The sequence below is a fragment of the Callospermophilus lateralis genome, chromosome X (assembly GCF_048772815.1).
Source record: "Callospermophilus lateralis isolate mCalLat2 chromosome X, mCalLat2.hap1, whole genome shotgun sequence".
Taxonomy (NCBI): Eukaryota; Metazoa; Chordata; class Mammalia; order Rodentia; family Sciuridae; genus Callospermophilus; species Callospermophilus lateralis.
Window position 1 is genome coordinate 64,051,993 of NC_135325.1, and position 21,445 is coordinate 64,073,437.

A 21,445-nucleotide genomic window follows, 5' to 3' on the forward strand; every position below is an offset into this window, starting at 1 on the left:
ATCTCCCCATTATTCATCAGCATTTGTTTATCAGAGAAAACATTCATCCTTTAGTTTTTAATTCTTTTTAAAAAATGCACTGTTAATAGTAAATAAAGACCTGAATAAGACATCCCATATTCATAGATTGGAAGACTTGATATTATTAAGATGTCAATCTTTTCCCAAAGCAATATACAGATTCAATGAAATTCTTCTCAATATCTCAACTATAATTTTTGCAGAAGTTGAAGAGCAGGACACAAAATATATACAGTATTGTAGTCATCTATGAATTGTCAAAATAAAATTAAAGGAGAAAAATAATATTGAAGAACTCATAATTCTATTTAAAAATTCACTGGAAAGGTGAAGTATTCAACACAGTGCAGTATTGACACAAAGTTAAATAGATCAATTAAACAGAATTAAGAGTCCAATAATAAATCAGACCTCTGCAGTCAATTGAGTTTTGACAATTATGTAAGTCCAACCATTGGGAAATCCTGGAACAATTACATAAAGACAAGCAAAAGAATGAAGCAGGACTCCTACCTCACATCATACACAATAAATAAACTCTGAATAAACTATGGTTGACAAAAATAAATTGAATATTTGGCAATTGCTAATATAAGAAATGTTGAATATTCCCAACACACACACACACACACACAAAAAAAAAACTGATATGTGTCTAAAGTGACAGATATGCCAATTACTATGATCTGAATTTTACACATTGTGAACATGCTTATACATTGTGTATATGTATTGAAATGCCACATGTTATCCCATCAGTATGAACAATTACAAAAACAGGTATTATATATTGGATATTTACTAAAAGATTAGATTGGAGTTGCACTTATTATAAAAAGGAAACAATGAACTAGGCACAAAAAATGATAAAAAGAAAACAAGCATTGGTAAATATGTATGAAGATGGATATGCTAATTTTCTTGGGTATAGTAATCATTTCACTATGATTGTTTATAAAAATCACAACACAACTTTATATATACTTCATTTAAGTAAAGATAAATAAACTGAAAAATTAGCCTGTTCCAAAAATGTGTTATACGACAATATTCCTATAATTAACAACATTGTATTGTGTTTAATTTTTAAGACAATGTATTTTGTGTTAAATGTTCTTACCACAACTATAAAAATTTTTGAGATATTATACATATTCCTACTTATCATATTGCCTTTAAAATCCAATGTGCATTTTATAAATGTCATTTTGAAAGTTAAGTTTTCTTCACACATACTGTAATTATATTTAAATTTTATAAGTTTTATCCAGGTTTTACAATATCTAAATTGAGTAGTTTTTTAAAGCTTCATTGACATATCATTAACATACAATAAAATCCAGCCCAGGACTGGGGTTGTGGCTCAGTGGTAAAGTGCCTGCCTAACATGTGAAGGCACTGGGTTTGATTCCCAGCACCACATAAAGAAATTAAAAATAATAATAATAAAATAAAATAAAGGTATTGTGTTCATCTAAAACTAAAAATATTTTTAAAAAATCAGTCCATTATTTTTCAGTCAAAACAGATTGTAAACATTCTGTTCTTCTTTGTATTTTAGTTCTAGTAATCTATTATCAAGTTCACTGATTCTGTTCTCTTTCATTTCCACTCTAATATTGAACCATCTAGGAAGTTTTCAATTTTAGTTCCATTTTTCAGTTCTATAATACTTTGACAACTTCTACTGCTTTACTGAGGTTTTCTATTTTTTTTCAATGGCTTCAAGATAATTTATAATTTTTTAATTGGTTGTTCAAAACATTACAAAGCTCATGATATATCATCTTTCATACATTTGACTCAATTGGGTTATGAACTCCCATTTTTACCCCAAATATAAATTGCAGAATCACATCGGTTACACACTTACGTTTTTACATAATGCCATATTAGTGACTGTTGTATTCTGCTACATTTCCTATCCCCTACTATCCCCCCACCCCTCCCCTCCCATCTTCCCTCTCTACCTCATCTGCTGTTGTTCAATTCTCTCCCTTGTCCCCCCCCTTTCCCCTCACAACCTCTTATATATGATTTTGTATAACATTGAGGGTCTCCTACCATTTCCATATGCTTTCCCTTCTCTCTCCCTTTTTCTCCCCCCACTCGTCTTTGTTTAATGTTAATCTTTTCCTCATGTTCTTCCTCCCTGTTCTGTTCTTAGTTGCTCTCTTTATATCAAAGAAGACATTTGGCATTTGTTTTTTAAGGATTGGCTAGCTTCGCTTAGCATAATCTGCTCTAATGCCATCCATTTCCCTGCAAATTCTATGATTTTGTCATTTTTTAGTGCTGCGTAATACTCCATTGTGTATAGATGCCACATTTTTTTTTATCCATTCATCTATTGAAGGGCATCTAGGTTGGTTCCACAGTCTAGCTATTGTGAATTGTGCCCCTATGATCATTGATGTGGCAGTATCCCTATAGTACGCTCTTTTAAGATCCTCAGGGAATAGTCCGAGAAGGGCGATAGCTGGGTCAAATGGTGGATCCATTCCCAGCTTTCCGAGGAATCTCCATACTGCTTTCCAAATTGGCCTCACCAATTTGCAGTCCCACCAGCAGTGTACAAGTGTACCCTTTTCCCCACATCCTCGACAACACTTGTTGTTGTTTGACTTCCTAATGGCTGCCAATCTTACTGGAGTGAGATGGTATCTTAGGGTGGTTTTGATTTGCATTTCTCTGACTGCTAGAGATGGTGAGCATTTTTTCATATACTTATTGATTGATTGTATGTCCTCCTCTGTGAAGTGTCTGTTCAGGTCCTTGGCCCATTTGTTGATTGGGTTATTTGTTATCTTATTGTTTAATTTTTTGAGTTCTTTGTATATTCTGGATATTACGGCTCTATCTGAAGTGTGAGGGGTAAAAATTTGTTCCCAGGATGTAGGCTCTCTATTTACCTCTCTTATTGTTTCTCTTGCTGAGAAAAAACTTTTTAGTTTAAGTAAGTCCCATTTGTTTATTCTTGTTATTAACTCTTGGGCTATGGGCGTCCTGTTAAGGAATTTGGAGCCCGACCCCACAATATGTAGATCGTAGCCAACTTTTTCTTCTATCAGTGTCTCTGATTTGATATCTAGCTCCTTGATCCATTTCGAGTTAACTTTTGTGCATGACGAGAGAAAGGGATTCAGTTTCATTTTGTTGCAAATGGATTTCCAATTTTCCCAGCACCATTTGTTGAAGATGCTATCCTTCCTCCATTGCATGCTTTAAGCCCCTTTATCAAATATAAGAAAGTTGTACTTTTGTGGATTGGTTTCTGTGTCCTCTATTCTGTACCATTGGTTCACCTGCCTGTTTTGGTACCAGTACCACGCTGTTTTTGTTACTAGGTTCAATATACGGAAATCAATAAATGTAATCCACCACATCAATAGACTTAAAGACAAGAACCATATGATCATCTCGATAGATGCAGAAAAAGCATTCGACAAAGTACAGCATCCCTTTATGTTCAAAACATTAGAAAAACTAGGGATAACAGGAACTTACCTCAACATTGTAAAAGCTATATATGCTAAGCCTCAGGCTAGCATCATCCTAAATGGGGAAAAACTGAAGGCATTCCCTCTAAAATCTGGAACAAGACAGGGATGCCCTCTATCACCACTTCTATTCAATTTAGTTCTTGAAATACTAGCCAGAGCAATTAGACAGACAAAAGAAATTAAAGGCATAAAAATAGGAAAAGAAGAACTTAAATTATCGCTATTTGCGGATGACATGATAATATATTTAACAGACCCAAAAGGGTCTACAAAGAAACTGCTAGAGTTAATAAATGAATTCAGCAAAGTGGCAGGATATAAAATCAACACGCATAAATCAAAGGCATTCCTGTATATCAGCAACAAAACTTCTGAAATGGAAATGAGGAAAACCACTCCATTCACAATATCCTCAAAGAAAATAAGATACTTGGGAATCAACCTAAGAGGTGAAAGATTTATACAATGAAAACTACAGAACCCTAAAGAGAGAGATAGAAGAAGATCTTAGAAGATGGAAAAATGTACCCTGTTCATGGATAGGCAGAACTAACATATCAAAATGGCAATATTACCCAAAGTTCTCTACAGGTTTAATGCGATGCCAATCAAAATCCCAACGGCATTTCTTGTAGAAAAAGATAAAGCAATCATGAAATTCATATGGAAAAACAAAAGACCCAGAATAGCAAAAGCAATTCTAAGCAGGAAGTGTGAATCTGGAGGTATAGCGATACCAGAGTTAAAACTGTACTACAAAGCGATAGTAACAAAAACAGCGTGGTACTGATAATTTATAATTTTATGAGGAAGCATTTTTAAAATTGATGTTCTAAACTATATGTCAGGTAATTCCATAATATGACTTATTTTAGTGTTTTTTCAGTTGATTGTCATTTATCATTCAAGCTGTGATTTTCCTGGTTCTTTTTATGATGGGTGATTTTCAACTGTTTCCTTAACATTGGTCGGTAATTTAGGAGACTTTCAGTCTTATTTAATTTTTTTTACTTAAGCAAGCAGTCACTAAGTTAGGTTTAGCACAAAGGTCATGGGCTAATTTTATGGATTATGATTCCAGTTATAAAATTTTCAGAACCTCTGTGGTTTTATTTTTATATAGAGTTTTTACTGATTTATCTATGTCACCAGGGTTTTTACTGATCCTTTCTAGTGCCACTTAAGTGGACAGGAAGACCTTATCCAACCCAAGTACTTGTGAGGAAATTCCTCCTGTTAGTGCCAATCAACAGATCATTGTCTTTAGGTGGGAAGAATGGATTCACCATTCTTCAGGGATGAATAGAGCACTTCTAGGAATGTATGTTTGTTTTAGCTTGACCCCTCTTTCTAGTCTAATTTTCTAGGTGAAGGGAAGAATTATGTAGCTTAGTAGGACAAAGAGGCTCTGCAGACCTGTCTGCTCTTTGTTGCAATATCTTCCTTTTCATTGCTGCCTAGTATTTCCAAGAGAGGGAGGAGAGGTTCAAGCCTTGGGAAGGAAAGCACTTTTCTTGGCTGTTTAATATCAGTGGGGACTTTGAATTTATCTCCCTTGCCAATGTTACCAGTCTCTCATGTGGACACATGTTCCACATGGGGGAATAATGAGACTATCCATTTTTTTTTTTCTGTTGCCTGTTTACGGGTAATGAGTTGCTTAGTTTGGATAGCCATCTACTATTAAATGTATGAAGGAGGGCAAAACACCTTATGGTTTCAATTCCTGGAGTTCCTAACCAGTCATCTTCTTCTTTCCACCTTTCATAATTCTCCATGGGTCGTCTCTTGCATTATTTCCCAGGGCATATTAATGGGTCCTATGCAGATCATCTGAATTAAGTTCTTTGGTAAAACACCATTTTAATAAATTTATATTAACTTTAAAAAAATCATAAGTTTCAGCAAAAAAGCCAGAGGAAAAAATAAAAACCTTATTTGTAAGATACTTGTAAATACTGAATTGCATTAAAATAGTAAATAATTTAATACCAATCAATATATTTTATATCAATAATAATTCAATTGAATTATAAAATTAACCAGGCTAATTAAATGTAAGCAAAATATAATATTTTATGAATTACTTTGAACATTTTAAAGCAGGAAAAAACTTACCCACTGATTATTCAAAAACACTACCCACTGATTTCAGAGTGTTGATTACTATATTTAAGATTTTCTTTGCAGTATATATAAATATTCTGAAATCAAAATGTGTTCATTGAGGTTAAATAAAGGTTAATTTTTGCCAGCTTTACAAAAATTATGACATTTTTCTCAATGGTATTCCTATTAACAGGAGATAAAAAACATTTGTTGCTTTAAATAAAAGATTACTTACTGCTCTTTTTCTAGAACACCCTGTAATCCAAGGCACAGTAAGGTTTCCTGAAATCTGTGAAAACAACAAATCAAATCTCAATATAGTATACATTGACACTACATATAATGTTGATCAGAATGAAAAAAATATATAGATAATTTCAAGATACATTTGCATTCAGAGCATATGCAAATGTGCATTTTTTTGATCCCTAAGTATTTAAATGGATTAATTTGTGGAAAAAATTTAGAAGTGGTGTAAAGTTTTCCTGCAATTTCAAGAAGGTTTCTAGGACACTGTGTGTGTGTGTGGGGGGGGGCACGGGGGTGGGGGTGGGGCTCTAGAATTGCTGGTGCCATGTTGGGTGTTTGGAAATCTATTGAAGATATAATTAAAATGAAAAGCAATGCCCTATGAAATAAGTGAAAAATTTTCAAGAACATTTTAAATAGGCATCATCATCAAGCAACAGATGACTTCATAATGAAAGGTGTATACTATAAACCATTTTGAACATATTACCTGTGTTTACTTTCCAAAATCAGCAATAATATAATCATTACTAGATGTACCTTATTAAATCTTAGGCCTATAATTGGAATGGATGAAACATTTTTCTCCAAACTGTGATTTCATTAGTCTATTCACGATGTCCTCCCCACTTTGTTATTAAATGATGAAATTTAAGTGTTAATAAAAAATTGACTTTGTGTAAACAATGTATGACTGCAAAAATCAGAAAATGTGAACCTGAAACCTCTCTAGAAAAAAAAAATCATGTTCCGTAAAATATGTTCTTTTTTAAGTACATTCCAGTGTTTAGCATTGGTAGTGAAATTTTGCAATGTTGCAAACCTCAAGCACATATTTCTTGCACTGCATACAAGTGCTATTGATCAAATACTGTCTAATAATCCCATAAATGTTGAAACATTTTACCTTTAAAAATAGAAAAAATTATTATAGTAGCCAAAGATATAATAATGTCAATAATCTCTACTCTACGTATCACACCTGAAATTGAAACAATGCTTCTATAAAATCCTAGCTAATAGTATGATTATTCTTATTAAAGTAAAGTATACTAAGACAAATGACTATAAATAAATTTTCTCAGTACAGATATGCAAGGGAATAGATGAGAATGAATTCTGGGGAGTGTTTACAAAGACTAAGGTGGTCCTGGAACTTTGGTTAATGATAACTAGGACTTAATCACATTTTTTTTTCATGGGATACACAAGGATTAAATAATACTCCATATTCGTTGCTTGCCCTATTTCCCCTACCATACACTTGTTTCTCTCTGAGATACTGACAAGTCAAAACAGCCTTGATAGGAAGTGGTGTTGGTAATGTGTATTCAATCAAACATTTAATGTTTTGGTAAGTTGTTTACAGTGATGGTTTATATAGTAATGTATCTCCTGAGAATGCATAATGATCAAATAGTTCATGTAAGAGTTAAGAAATAACCTCAATTATTCTAACTTCAGGTAAATTTTCAAAGTTGCTGGCCACCATACCTGCCACTTTATTTTGAGCTACAAAGATACTAATATGCAAGGCATAGGCTAAAATAATTCATAACTCCAGATACTTTAAAGGATATGTAAAAACATATAAAATACCATGGCAGTAAAGTTACAACTAAATGGTACAGGATACGGACCAATTATTAATGAGTTATTTTTTCAATATTTTACTGAAGGTGATAAAAAGATTTCTTCTGAAAAAATCTTTAAAATGTATACATTCTTAATTTTCCATCAATATATAATTGGGTTTGCAAAATCAATTGATTGTTAGCTTCAATGAGAAAGGTAAATCATACACCCACAAATTGCTGCTGGGACTAAAGATTGGTGCAACCACTCTGGAAAACAATATGGAGATTCTTCAAAAAACTAGAAATGGAACCAGCATTTGACATGGTTATACCACTCTTAGGTATTTAAAATCAGCATACTGCAATGATGCAGCCACAACAATGTTTATAGCAGATCAATTCAAAATAGCTAAATTATATAACCAACCTAGGTGTCTCTCAGCAGATGAATGGATAAAGAAAATGTGGTATATATACACATTTGAATATTACTCAGTATTAAAAAATGAATGACTTTATGATATTTTTTTGCTAATGGACAGATCTGGAGACTATCATGCCATGAAGTAAGTTAATCTCCCCAAAATATAAAAGTCAAATGTTTTCTCTGATATACGGAAGGTAACCCACAAAAAGGGGGTGAGGATGAGAGGAATATACATCTGCAAGACTGGGATCCTAAATAGAATAAGACATACTTCAATTTGTATAATATGTTAAAATGTACTCTTCTGTAATGTATAACTAAAAAGAACAAAAAAAGAAAGGTAAATCAGCTAAAATAATCACATAATATCCAATTGTTTTGGAGTATCATTGCATACATTCCCATCCACAATTCACAACTGGCTGCATAGACTTTCTAGAGAAAATATGTTAAACCAAATGAATTGGAAAAAAAAAGACAGAGCCCCCAAACAGTGATTACTGAACAGTTGCATGATACTCAGTTATTTATTCAACTCACTTTTCCTGTTCTAATAGTCTTTAGTTCTTTACATTTCTAGTAAAACTCAGGAATGGATAATCAGTGTAGCTGAAATTTAACTTGTTTTGATTCATAGTACAGATAAATGTTTCCCTAAATTTGGGGGAGTTTTATTTGGTGCAATATTGATATCAGGATTCTCACTCACTGAAAGCTATAAAATGTAATACTTAACTGAGAAGGGCCATAACTTCATGATTAAGTGATATGTTAGTTCTAAACATAGTTTCAAGATCCTGTTTTGGACAACTATAAAATGAATCTACAAGGAGACAAGGCTTATTTAACAAATATTTTAGTATTTACATGGCCAAACGAATGCTGCAAGTTTCCAAGTAGAAAATTTAGGATGTAAGAAATTCATCACAATTATGTTGCCATTGTTGAAAGGATTTTGGGAACTTCTGGATTTGTCACTTCATGCCTCATGCAAAGATTATCTCATTTCTTCACATTACTTTTATTTTAACTGAAACTATAGAGCCCAAATTGAGCATTCATATTATTCACTAACCATGGCTCAGAATGAATTCTATTTTCCAAAATCAAATTTTCCCTGAACACTTGATGATTTGTCACCACTGAAAGAATTTAAAATAATCCCTCAGGCTCTTAAAGCAATTGTAAAAGAACTTAAGAAACTTTATGACTAATTGAACATTATTAAAATTAGTGTATATAACTTTCCAAAATAAATATTTTGAATTCCATTCAAATGTCTATCAAGCATATCTTCTATATGAAGTGCTATTTTGTGTGCTACAGGAAATAAAAGGTAATTTCCTGGAGGGCAAGAATTATACTTTGAGAGAAAGAGTGAAGACAGGTACACAAAGGACTCTAATATAAAGGAAACTATGGAAATACAGTCCTGTTGGAATGCTTGATATCCCAGCTACTTGGAGGCCAAGGTGGGAGGATCATGAATCTTTATATAATGATGTTTCTGCAAATATCCCAAATACACAATTTTTAAAAGTTTATTTGTTTAAAAATTTGTTTATTGCTAGTATCTGAACATACTGTTATGTGAACTAGGAAAATTAGAATTATATTAATTAGTGTTTTATTAAATATAATTTGATTAAAACAATCAGGCAATAACTGGGTCTTTCAGAAAGTTCAGCTGTAACAGATTCATAAATCAATGTTTTAACTTTCCATGGGTTGTTTTGGTATTAGTTGAGCATGAGAACCTATCAATCATTCTGCTTAATTGGCAGGGTTCCCTATGTGGTTTTTCAATTATGAGGTTTACAGCACAGAGAACACTACTGGGTATATATATATGATAAGGACTCAATAAATATTTGCTGATGACTGACTGAATTAATTTGGGTCTTCATTATTCACTAGCTCTGACTTTCTGAAATGCAACAAAAGGCCAAGAGTGGCAATATTCAAGACTGTTGCATGGGGTAAGATGTTGTAGGGAGGTGAGTAATAATTCTGGTTGAGAACAATGTGTTCTGGAAAAAGTAGGGTGTCCTGGCATACGTAAAAAACTTCTCCCCTCTTCTCTCCATCAAGTCTCTGGCAAAGATTTGAGAAATTAGATTAACTTTACAGATTACTTTTAATACTACTACTTTGGGGCAAGCAATTAACACTTTTAAGTACATAAAATTTTATCTATTAAATGATAGGGAAATGATGTTTAAAAGGTTTAGTAGCTTGAAAAGTTCCTGCAACTGACATCCAAAGTGGGATTTTTTTTTCTATATTTTCTTGGTTAAATTTTATAGATACAGAGAGATTAAGATAAAGGAAACTATAATTTTAAGATCTTTTAATAAAATTACAATAGTACTTAACCATAACAATACAAACCTGATTTCTGGAATATTGGCAGTTTAATATAATGCAAGGATATAAGTGAAATAAAATAAATTAGTATGTGGATGATTATCTTGTGATTCAAAGGCCCTGAGGGATATACAATTACAAATTTGAATCTGAGATTATAACTTCTAGAATATTTCAACATATTATCTAATTTTACTCATAAAAAGACATTTGAGAAAACTACAAAAGTTACTTGCTATTTTCCAAAAATGAATTCTCAACTATTAGTTTTTAATTATAATTATACTTTTATAACTGAAATGAAATAGTTTATTACATGTGTAGTCAGAGATCAGATCTCCAAACAACAGCAAAGATTTACTGTTTTTATCAAGCTGAACTGGACTCATGTTCTTACCAGGAATCATGGCTCCCTATCTACTTTACATACAATTTTATATTGAACCAAAAGATGGGCTTTTAATAGAAACACCCTGGTTATTTGTTGCACTAACTCTATATCCACAGATGCATGCACTCTGCAATTTAAAAAACAAGAAGTCAGGAAGATTAAGTACTAAGAAGCTCTACACCCCCTGTTAGAAACATTAAATAAACAACTAATGGCTGCCTAAAATAACTTTGTAGCAACAATGAAAATCATATAAAAAATAGAGCAACCAAGCAAATATCCAATTAAGAAAATACCACATTCAAAATTTTGTGAAATTCCATGACATTTTTATTAGCCCTTCTCACATCTACTTCATGGTGTAGTTTAACATAGTATTGAGGAAACAGTGTCTTAATTCCCAGTCTCCTCTGTGAACAAGAATCAGACTGAATTTGATTTAATTCTCAAAGTTCTAACCTTCTGGGGAGCTATCTGAGTAATTGGTCTCTTTATTTCCTTATCTGTAGTTCAGACAGATAAAAGTGAAGTAACTCAAATATCAAGCTAGGGGAAGTTGTAAGAAGCTATTGGCAAGACTTATGAAAACAATAAGGAGTTAGCTGTCCACAGAAACTTGAAGAAAAAGACTACTGATTGAGGAATATAATAAAAATCTAGGGGCTCTAGGAGAAGTAGGATTGAGACCCTTAGGCAAATTAAGATCATTAAAAGCAACTATGCATACAGAAGAACTGGTAAATACCGTGTACACAGGCTCAGGAAAGATATAAAGAAAAGTTCCAAGAGACTATAAAATGTCACGCCAGGCTGATAAGTGAATGTCTCCAACAGCATGCATCCAGAATGCAAAGAAGGATGTACATTTATTCCAAATAACCAATTTTAAAAATTAATAAATTCATATTCATAAAGAATATAAAGAAACAGGAATTTATTGCTTTTTCAATGAAAATAAATAAATCTCAAAAAAGTGTCCCTGAAGAAATGCATGCATTGGATTTAGACAAAAAAGACTTTAAGACAATTATTTTACATTTTATGCAAGACTCATGGTAAACAAAAAGAAAAAAAAAATCTCTAGTAAATACACAAGAGATGAACAAAAAGGAACCAAGAATAAGACTACAAAAATCATCAAATCACACAGGAAGATGGTAAGAAGAATGAACAAAAGAATTTTAAAAAAATCAGAAAATAGTAAGAAAGTATAATATTAAGTCTTTACCAATCAATATTATTTTAAGTATAAATTGATTGAATTCTCCTAAGGAGTGAGAGAGACTGAATGGACTGGGGGGAAAAAAACAAGATCCAACAATAGATGGCATACAAGCGACGCACATTAACTTTAGGAGCACTAAAATTGAAGGGATTTAGGAGCACTGAAATTGAAGGGATGAGGAAAGTTATTCCTGCTTGCTTGGGTTTCCATTTCTCTTCTTATAAACCACAGATGTCATCAAGGAGGCTCTATTCTAAAGACTACATCTAATCCTAATTATCTCCCTTTATGGCCCCACTCCAAATACCATTAACATATGAATCAGGATATTAAGTGTTAAACTGTAACAAAAAGAGTTGCTACACTTACATTAGGGGAAAAAAGGAGTCTTTCCATAAAAATCTGTCACAAGAGATAAAGAAATTCACTATCTAATGACATAGTGGTCAACTGAACAAGAAGATACAACATGCAGGCATGGCAGTGCACTTTTTTAGTCACTGGGAAGATTGAGGCAGAATAATCACAAGTTTGAGGCCAGCCTAGGCAAGTTAACAAAATCTTTTTTTCAAAATAAAAAAAAAATGTCTGATGATGTAGCTCTGTTATACAGGACTTGGCTAGCACCGGTGAGGACCTGCTTTCAATGGCCAGAACTGAAAACAAAATATATAACAATTACAAATATATCTTTTCCAAATATTGCAATGCTTAAAAACCTAAAGCAAATATTAAAATTACTGAAGGAATAAATAAATAGTAAGGCACAATTATTAGAAGACTTTGATAACTCACTTTAAAAATGGAAAGCTCAAGACAGAAAATCAGTAAGAGCAGACTTGAGTATTGTTTTAGCTCTAGTATATTTCATATATTAGTTCATATAAAACTAATACATTTAAGAAAATAAAAATTATGTCAAGTATCTATTCCAGCTACACTGGTATGATACTCAAATCCAATAGCAAGGAAATTTGGAAATATAAAATTCAAAACTATATGGAATACAAAATAGCACAGTCATGAACACCCAATGGGTCCAAGAGGAAATTGAAGGAAGAAATTTAAAAGAAAAAAGTCTTGAAACAAACAAAAATGGAACACAACATAGGAAAAAATTACAGGATATAGCAAAAGTAGTTCTGATATGGTTTGAAGGTGTCCCCAACAAGGTTGTGTCAACACTTAATAGCCTGATTCATATGTTAATGGTATTTGGATGTGGGGCCATGGGGAGATAATTAGGATTAGATGTAGTCTTTAGAGTGGAGCCTCCAGGATGACATTCCTGGTTTATAAGAGGAGAAATAGAAACCTAAGCATGTAGGCTTGCTCTGCATCACCATGTGATATGCAACGATGATGATGTCCTAAAAAGACCTTTACCAGATAACATGTGGTTGACTATGACATGGTCTTGGACTTCCCAGGCTCCTCAATTGTGAACCAAAAAAACTTCCATTCTTTATAAATTATCTGGTTTCCAGTATTTTGTTACAACAACAGAAAATGAACTACAAGTTCTGAGAGGGAAATTAACAGCAAATAATAATGCCTATATTTTAAAAAGATCTCAAGTAAACAATCAAACTTTACACCAACCTCAAGGAGAAAAGCAAGCTAAGCCTAAAGTTGGCAGATGGAAATAGTGATGATGAGAAAAGAAATAAGACAATTGAAAACATAAAATGAAACTAAGTTTTTTTAAAGATAGAATAGTCAAGTCTTTAAATTGATAAAATAAAAAATGAAGGGCAAATAAAATCATCTATGTAATGAGACGCTGCTACTGATAAAACAGAAATATAGAAGAACATAAGAGCATATCTTATAAATAATTATATGACAACAAATTTGATGAGCTAGAAAAAACAGGATACATTCCTAGTCACATACAACCTACTAAGACTGAAACATGAAAAAAGGAAAATTTGAACAGACCAATAATGAGTAAAGAGTCTGAAGCAGTAATTAAAAATCTCCCAATTAAAATGCAATAAACTAAATATTCAATGTGGAAAATAAAAATTGGACTGCTGCTTTTATATTTGAAAACAAAACAAATAGAAGTTGCTAGAATATTCATCATCATAATTGAATTGTTATGCTATTATTAAACAAAATAGGAAAAATAAATTAGGAAAACAATTCAATTGAATATAGTTTCAGAAAGTATAACACACTTAGGAATAAATTTAAGAACTCCAAGTTTCGTCTATTGAAAAGTTGATAAAATTTTTTAAAGAAATTAAAAATCTAGAAAGCAGAAAGACATACAGATTTATAGAAGACATAATATCATTATTAAAATTGATACATGTTTCAACATAAATGAACCTCAAAAATATTATACTAATTGAAAGAAACCAGTGACAAGAGTGCACTTGGTGTATGATTCCCTTTGTATTAAATATACAGAACAAATACACAGAGACAAAACGTAGATTAGTGGTTACTTGGCATTGGGATGGTGGATATGGTGTGCTAATGGGTATGAAGTTCATTTTTGAAGTGATGGAATGTTCTAAAATTAGACTCTGGTACTGCTTGAAATCTGTAAACATTAAAAATGACTGAATTATATACATTTAATGTGTAAATTCTATATTATGTGAATTGCATCTTAATAAAATTGTTTAAAAATGGTCCCTGCTGACTCTACCTACTCAACACAGATTATCATTACTTTTTTAAAAACTTGAATAATTTCCAAAGAATTATTTTGACCATATTATTCAATCTTAATGGTCCTCATTTTCCTCACGTAAAAATATAATTTGTGTTAGTATAGGATGCTATGTTCAAAGTTTCTACAGCTACTAAATTTTCATATTTATTTTAAAAAGCATCAAAGCATTCAAGTTCTGAAGAAATTGAGACATAACTACTAAAACACTTTTACTGTACTAATGGGTATATAGTACATTTGTAAAGTGCTTTTTAAAATAAGACAAAAGTGTTCTACTTATATTGTCTCTTAAGACCTTACCAGGGATGGGAATGCAGCTACTTATCAAACTAAAGTAATAGTGAAAATCAATCCCATATTTGTACCACCTGTCTTCTAGGATGCTTCAATATCTTCAGATAGATGGTTATTAATAAATTTTATTCATAGCATGACTCATGAGAAACAGGTGGTCTGACATAGAGGTAACATAAAAAGTGAATGGCACTTTGGAGATTAATATGATTGCATTCTGGCTCCATCAGTGAGGTTAGCCTGGAGAGCTTCTGAAATGGAACAGATCCATGGTATCATGGTTGTCACCTCCTACCAGTTTGTTTAATACCTTAATACCACTGAAATCCTTAAGATGCTATTCCCAAGGGTCCTCACAACTGAGCTGATTTCAACTTGTTAGTATACTCTACAATTTCCTTCAATTGTATTCTTTCTCTTAGATAGCTTCGGACCAAACTATTCTCCAGAAATAGAATCTTGGCTTGAAGATTATCGGTTTATCAAAGGGCAGAGATATTTCTGTTATATAGTCCCAGCATCAGAATATCAAGAGAACTGCTTGTTTGCTTATAGCTTCACAGCTAGATAATTTGCCAAGATGAGCATAGGATTTATTTTGTCCTGGTGCAAGTGTTGGTAACGCACCTTCATCAGAACATGGAAGGATAATCTTTTTTTTTAATTAATTTTTTATTTATGTCACAGCGGAATGCATTACAATTCTTATTACACATTTAGAGCACAATTTTCCATCTCTAGTTGCATACAAAGTATATTCACACCAATTCATGTCTTCATACATGTACTTTGAATAATAATGTCCATCACATTCCACCATCATATGTAACTCCATGCCCCCTACCCTACCCTCCCACACCTCTGCCCTATCTAGAGTTTGTCTATTGCTCCCATGCTCCCTCTCCCTACCCCACTAGGAGTCCTTATAGCAGAGAAAACATTTAGCATTTGGTTTTTTGGGATTGGCTAACTTCACTTAGCATTATCTTCTCTAACTCCATCCATTTACCTGTGAATGCCATGATTTTATTCTCTTATTGCTGAATAATATTACATTGTGTACATATGCCACATTTTTCCCCATTCATCTACTGAAGAGCATCTAGGTTGATTACACAGTTTAGCTATTGTGAATTGTGCTGCTATAAACATGGATGTGGCTGTGTCCCTGTAGTATGCTGTTTTTAAGTCCTTTGGGTACAGATGGAGGAGAGTGATAGCTGTGTCAAATGGTGGTTCCATTCTCAATTTTCCAAGGAAAAAATATCCATACTGCTTTCCATATTGGCTGCACCAATTTGCAGTCCCATCAGCAGTGTATGAGTGTACCTTTTTCCCCCACATTCTTGGAAGGATAATCTTCACATACTCCACTTCATCTGGCTGCCTTGGTTTCCCCAAATCTCAACTAAGTGAAAGGTAGGGCAAAGTGATCTACCAAGTGTTCTCTGCAAACACCCCACCATACTCTCTCATATAAAGTTGGCTTGAGGAGGTCTACAATAACATAAATAAGAATATTGCCTTTTAATAGCTATGATGAGGGTGGTATCTAAACTCCAAGTGTTCTCTCAGCAAGTACTAAATGCTATTTCCTACTCAATTACCCTGTGATAATTGTGGGCTTTGCAATATTTTATTTGAAGTGGAATGTAAAGACTATTAGAGTTAAATTAACTTTCAAATTGTGAATTCATATGCATAAGGAAGTTTTTTGTGTCAGGGAATATACAAAGAGCCTTACACAGATTGTATCATTTCATGTTACAAGTTTTCTGTGAAGTAGTCATTATGAAACCCCTTGACCAATGACAAAACTATAATATAGAGAGCTTCAGTTATTTGCATGAGGTCATACTTATAAAAAGTGGCAGAGCCTGTGTATGAATCCAGGTTTGTTCAGGCTCTAAGTACATGCTCTAAATAGTTATTCCAGAGTGTCTTTCTTTTAAGGAGATTATTATTCAAAAAGCAATCTCTAAGTGTTTTGCACTTACACTATTCTTTCATAAAAAATTTGATTCCCTAAAAGTTCTGTCAGAAAACAATACAAACTATAAAAATCTAAAACCAGAGATTAAATTATTTGTAAAGGAGTTGTAAGTCTATGAAAAAATTAAACATTAAACTCTGCTTTCTCAGGCCTTCCAGTAATTCAAATAGATTTGAAATAATTATACTGTATGGCAAAGAAGAAACAATAAAATATGAATAATACACTTCTGAATTGTACTCCTGATTCTTCATTTCCTAGCTGTGTATTCCTTAGAAAGAAGTTGAAATATGGGAAAAATGCCTATCTGTCCAGATAACTGTGAAGATTAAACCAGATGGGGTATATGAAGTGATAGTGGTGTCTGAAACTTGGTAGGCCCTTAACAAATGGTAAATATTATTTCCTTACTATTATTACAAACAACAGTAAGTGGACAAAGAAATAAAAAAGAGTAGATTAATGAAAGGGAGGATTTTAATTGGGGAGGATATTAATGGTATGATTTAATGTTACTTTAAGTATGCTTTAATAAAGAGCAAGCAGAACAAAGAGTTCTCAGTAAGAAATTCTCAATAAAAAAGACTAGTAATCATGATAATCAAATCCCACTTTTGTTAAGGCCAGGTGCCTAAAAGTTGCTTCCTATAATATTATTGCTTTTCATTGAGGTATGATGATATAAGATGGAGGGAATTAAGACAGTTCTTTAAATTACTTGACAATAGCCTGGAAGCCCCTTAAATCTTGATAAACCTTAAGTATTGTGGTAGAAGAGGTAGGAAGGTCTAGTCAATAGCAAGGAAAATGACAAACATCTATGACCTATTATTCAAATCCTTGAAAGCATATTTTTTTCAGAGAGAAGATCTGTGACTTTAAGAGATTTTCTGATGTAGATTTATACTTTACTGCTAAAAAGATTATCTGAACCCTACTGAAACAATTTTACATGTGAAACTGTTAAGAAGTAACATGTATTTCATCTACAGGTCAGAAATGGCTTTAATTCTTACTCTTGCAATATGCTATTTCCCTATAAACATTCTATAAATCTCTGATTGATGTTCTATTCAACATTTTAATAAAGTGTTTGCTTTTAAAAAAAATGGTTGTCTGAGATACCTCAGGCTTTGACTTTGTCATTAGCACCTAGGTAAAAAAATGACTTGCCTGACTATGTACCCAAGGAAGGCACCAGTCATTGAATGTCATCTCCCCAAATTGCAAGTAAAAATCATTACAACAATAATCTATATTCAAGAGGATAAGCCTAGCCAATTTAATCCTATTTTAGATATGGAAAATGCCATGCTTCCCATAAGCTACCAGTTTCTGACCAAAATCATTTTAAATATCAGGGGAAGGCTGCCATGTTATAAAATTGGCTACATTTAATCTTTTTAAAAAAGCTCATCATGTCTAAACATGACAAAGAAAGCACTAGATTCTTTAAGGAGCTGACCCCAAACCACTACTTTGAAGCAAAAATCTCACATTACTTCAAAACATAAGTTAAATGACCCAGGTCCCAAGTCTAACTATAAAACTCAGTTTTTAAGCCAAACATAGCTTTTAGTAACCTCTATAAAATAAGTTTACACATTACCTGGTAATTGTTTTGGTTTTGTGATAATCTCAATTGATTTGATGATGCAAAATGTGGAGAAAAATTACTCCGTGATGGATTTGTATTATTGTACATTGTACTAGATGCTGTATGTAATGAGGTCCGTGGTGTCAAATGGTAGTCTCTGTTTTGATACAGTACATTGTCTGACAAATCTCTGATATTCACCATTTGTGAATTTGGCATATTTCTTCCTGTTCCAGACAAAGTTGCACTTTGGTTCTCAGCTCGAAGGAAACTGCCACTTTCATAAAATCTTGAGTAGTTTGGTATCTGTGCTCCCATCGAAGCCAACTCTTCCTCTCTGGAATATTCATCCTCAGCATCTCCAGTCTCCATTGCAATAGACAAACAAGTTCCTTCTGCTGAGTTAGATTTCTGTGTGGCCTTTTCTCCCAGAATTTTCTGGGGATAGTCACTGACTGCCAGTGAAAACACTTCACGGATTTCCAGGTTTTGTGTTCTACAGTAAGGGTCTCTAATAGTTGGCTTTTGTCCACATAAGTTATGTGATGCCAGACCTGTATGTTCAGGCTTATATGACCTTTGAGTCCCAGCTGGTTCAATTTTGCAAGGTCGGTGGCACACAGATGGCTTTTGAGGTACTGTCATTTCAGAAGTTTGCACAGAAGAGCTTCCACAGTTTTTCTTTGTATGATTGTATACTGAGTTGCCAGCATTTAGCACACTTGTCTGTCTTGACAAAATAATTGTTTTTTCACCCAGGAGCAGGGAGGCATTTTTACAGTGTGCAACTTGTCTTTGAACAGGAATATGCAACTGAAACTCAGTATCATTTTTACTGGCTGTTTTTTGAATAGGAATTTTATGTGCTTCTGTAATTTGTGTATTTGTATGTTTGGTTGTCCCTTGCCTACTTGATGAACTGGCCGGACTGTATATACCAGTTACAATGACATCATTATTGGCAGATGTCCAAGAAGACTGTTGGCTTGAGGGTCGAGCTATATTAACCACATTTCTGACTGTAATGTCTGGAGCTGCCAAAGCGGTACCAGAAACAGTTCCTGTTGTTCCTCCTGATTCAGAATTCTTACTACTCATTTTTCGTCGCTTATTACCAACCCACGTCTGAAAGGATAAAAAATGGTATTATGAAAAAGTTTAAGAATAAGAAAAAATAATTTCTGAGTGATAAATATTATTCTTATTTATCATAAGATCAAGACCTATGCAAAGGTTAATAAAAAGCTAACAATAAATGAGAAAATAGCTAAACAGAGCTGATTAAGGACTTGCTGGATAAATATCTAGGAACTTTGAAAACAGACTATATTATTTTTCCTCTCCTCCACAAAACCTATCCAATTAATATATATCAAGAATTCTAAAAATGCTTATACCTTTTGACCTAATAAAAACATTTCTAGGACTCTATTATAAAATGTAATAACAGATGTAGGCAAAATTTATATGTAAACATATAAATATATGTTCATCATATATTTACATATAATAGTAAAATATTGGGAGCATACTATAATGTCAATAGAAAATGCTTTTATTTAAACATATATACATTTGCAATCATCAAGCTTAACAATTTATGTTGCACATATACATAACTTTCTAATGTATACTGATATCTATTTATAATATTTTTAGAAACATTCATTATTATAAGCCATATTGCAATAAAACTTATTTAAAATGTATCTTTTTTTCTTTTGGTTCATTAGAATGTAATTCTCGGATATTTGCTAAGATCTGCTATTTTCCATTGCCCTAAAAATATGACTGTTCTGGTTTCCTCACACCCTCACTAAAGGTTTTCATTTTTTTTTTTAAGTCTTCACTAGTTTTGGAGTTAATAAAAGGTAAATAATTGCTGATTTGAATTGAGTTTCTATGGTTACTATATTACTTTGATAGAATTGCTCATTCATTTCCTTTACCTACTTTTATATTGGGGTGTTTGTCATTTTGAAGTGATTTGTAAGAACAATTTTCTGCTAAAGATAGTAACACTTTGTCACACATTGCAATTGTATTTGCTTGTCACTAATTTATGATAGTGATTTTCTTCTTTACACTTTTCTCTACTTACCAAGTTTTATACAATGAATATGTATTACTTCCATAAACAGAAAAAAGTTATTAATAAAAATAATGCCAGTGGTTGGCACTTAAGATTTGATTATAAAATGCATACTTTTATATAAGTAATTTATTATAATTACCTAGTATTATTGCATTGAGTCATGGTTCTTCTTAAAATATGCAATAAGAAACATTAAATTCTTTAATGTGATTATCAGACTCTGTAATTATTTCATAATGCATACCATATGATAAACTACCAAAACACATTAATCTCCTAAGAATTAAACAAAATAAATGAATAAATGAAAAAAATAAATGTACTAGTCTTGCAGAAACGTGGTGTAGATATATCTGGGTAACTTTCCTATGATGTGCTCCAGAAAACCTCACAAATTATTGAATTTTCAAAGTTTATTTATATAATTTATGATTATATACATAGCATTAATGACACTGCAACGCTATAAATAAAAGCTAATATGTATTGATTCCCTTATGTGTTTTATTTATATATATATATATATATATATGTATATATATACATATATATACACATATATGTGTATTCATATATATGCACACACATACATACATATATATCTATATAGTATATACACATATATAAATATATGTATATGAAGAACCTGAAGTTCAGAAAAATAAGTACTTGTGGAAGGACATCCTGCCAATAAGTACTAGAGAAAAGATTTGGTCAACCTCTACTTAACCTCAAAATATAATCCTCTTCCACTATCCCATGTGTAATGAGTAGAAACTACTAAAAGTTATCTCTGTTGTCTAATTTACTTTTATAATTATTTTTTCCACAAAGAAAATGTTCTATAAAACACAATGATACTTTTTCTTTAACATAAGGTAGTGGAAATTTTAAACTCACTCTGATTT

The 21,445-nt window shown here is 32.3% G+C and overlaps 1 protein-coding gene across 1 annotated transcript in view; it reads right to left on the reverse strand.

Moving 5' to 3' along the window:
• Hdx (highly divergent homeobox) overlaps positions 1-21,445 on the reverse strand; it is an 89,638-nt gene that overhangs the window by 64,814 nt on the left and 3,379 nt on the right. The window contains exons 2-3 of the mRNA XM_077107326.1: positions 18,455-19,567; positions 5,869-5,922 (exon numbers count right to left, since the gene is read on the reverse strand). Of these exons, the coding sequence (XP_076963441.1) occupies positions 5,869-5,922; positions 18,455-19,567 (1,167 nt within the window). The remainder of the gene's footprint in view (positions 1-5,868; positions 5,923-18,454; positions 19,568-21,445) is intronic.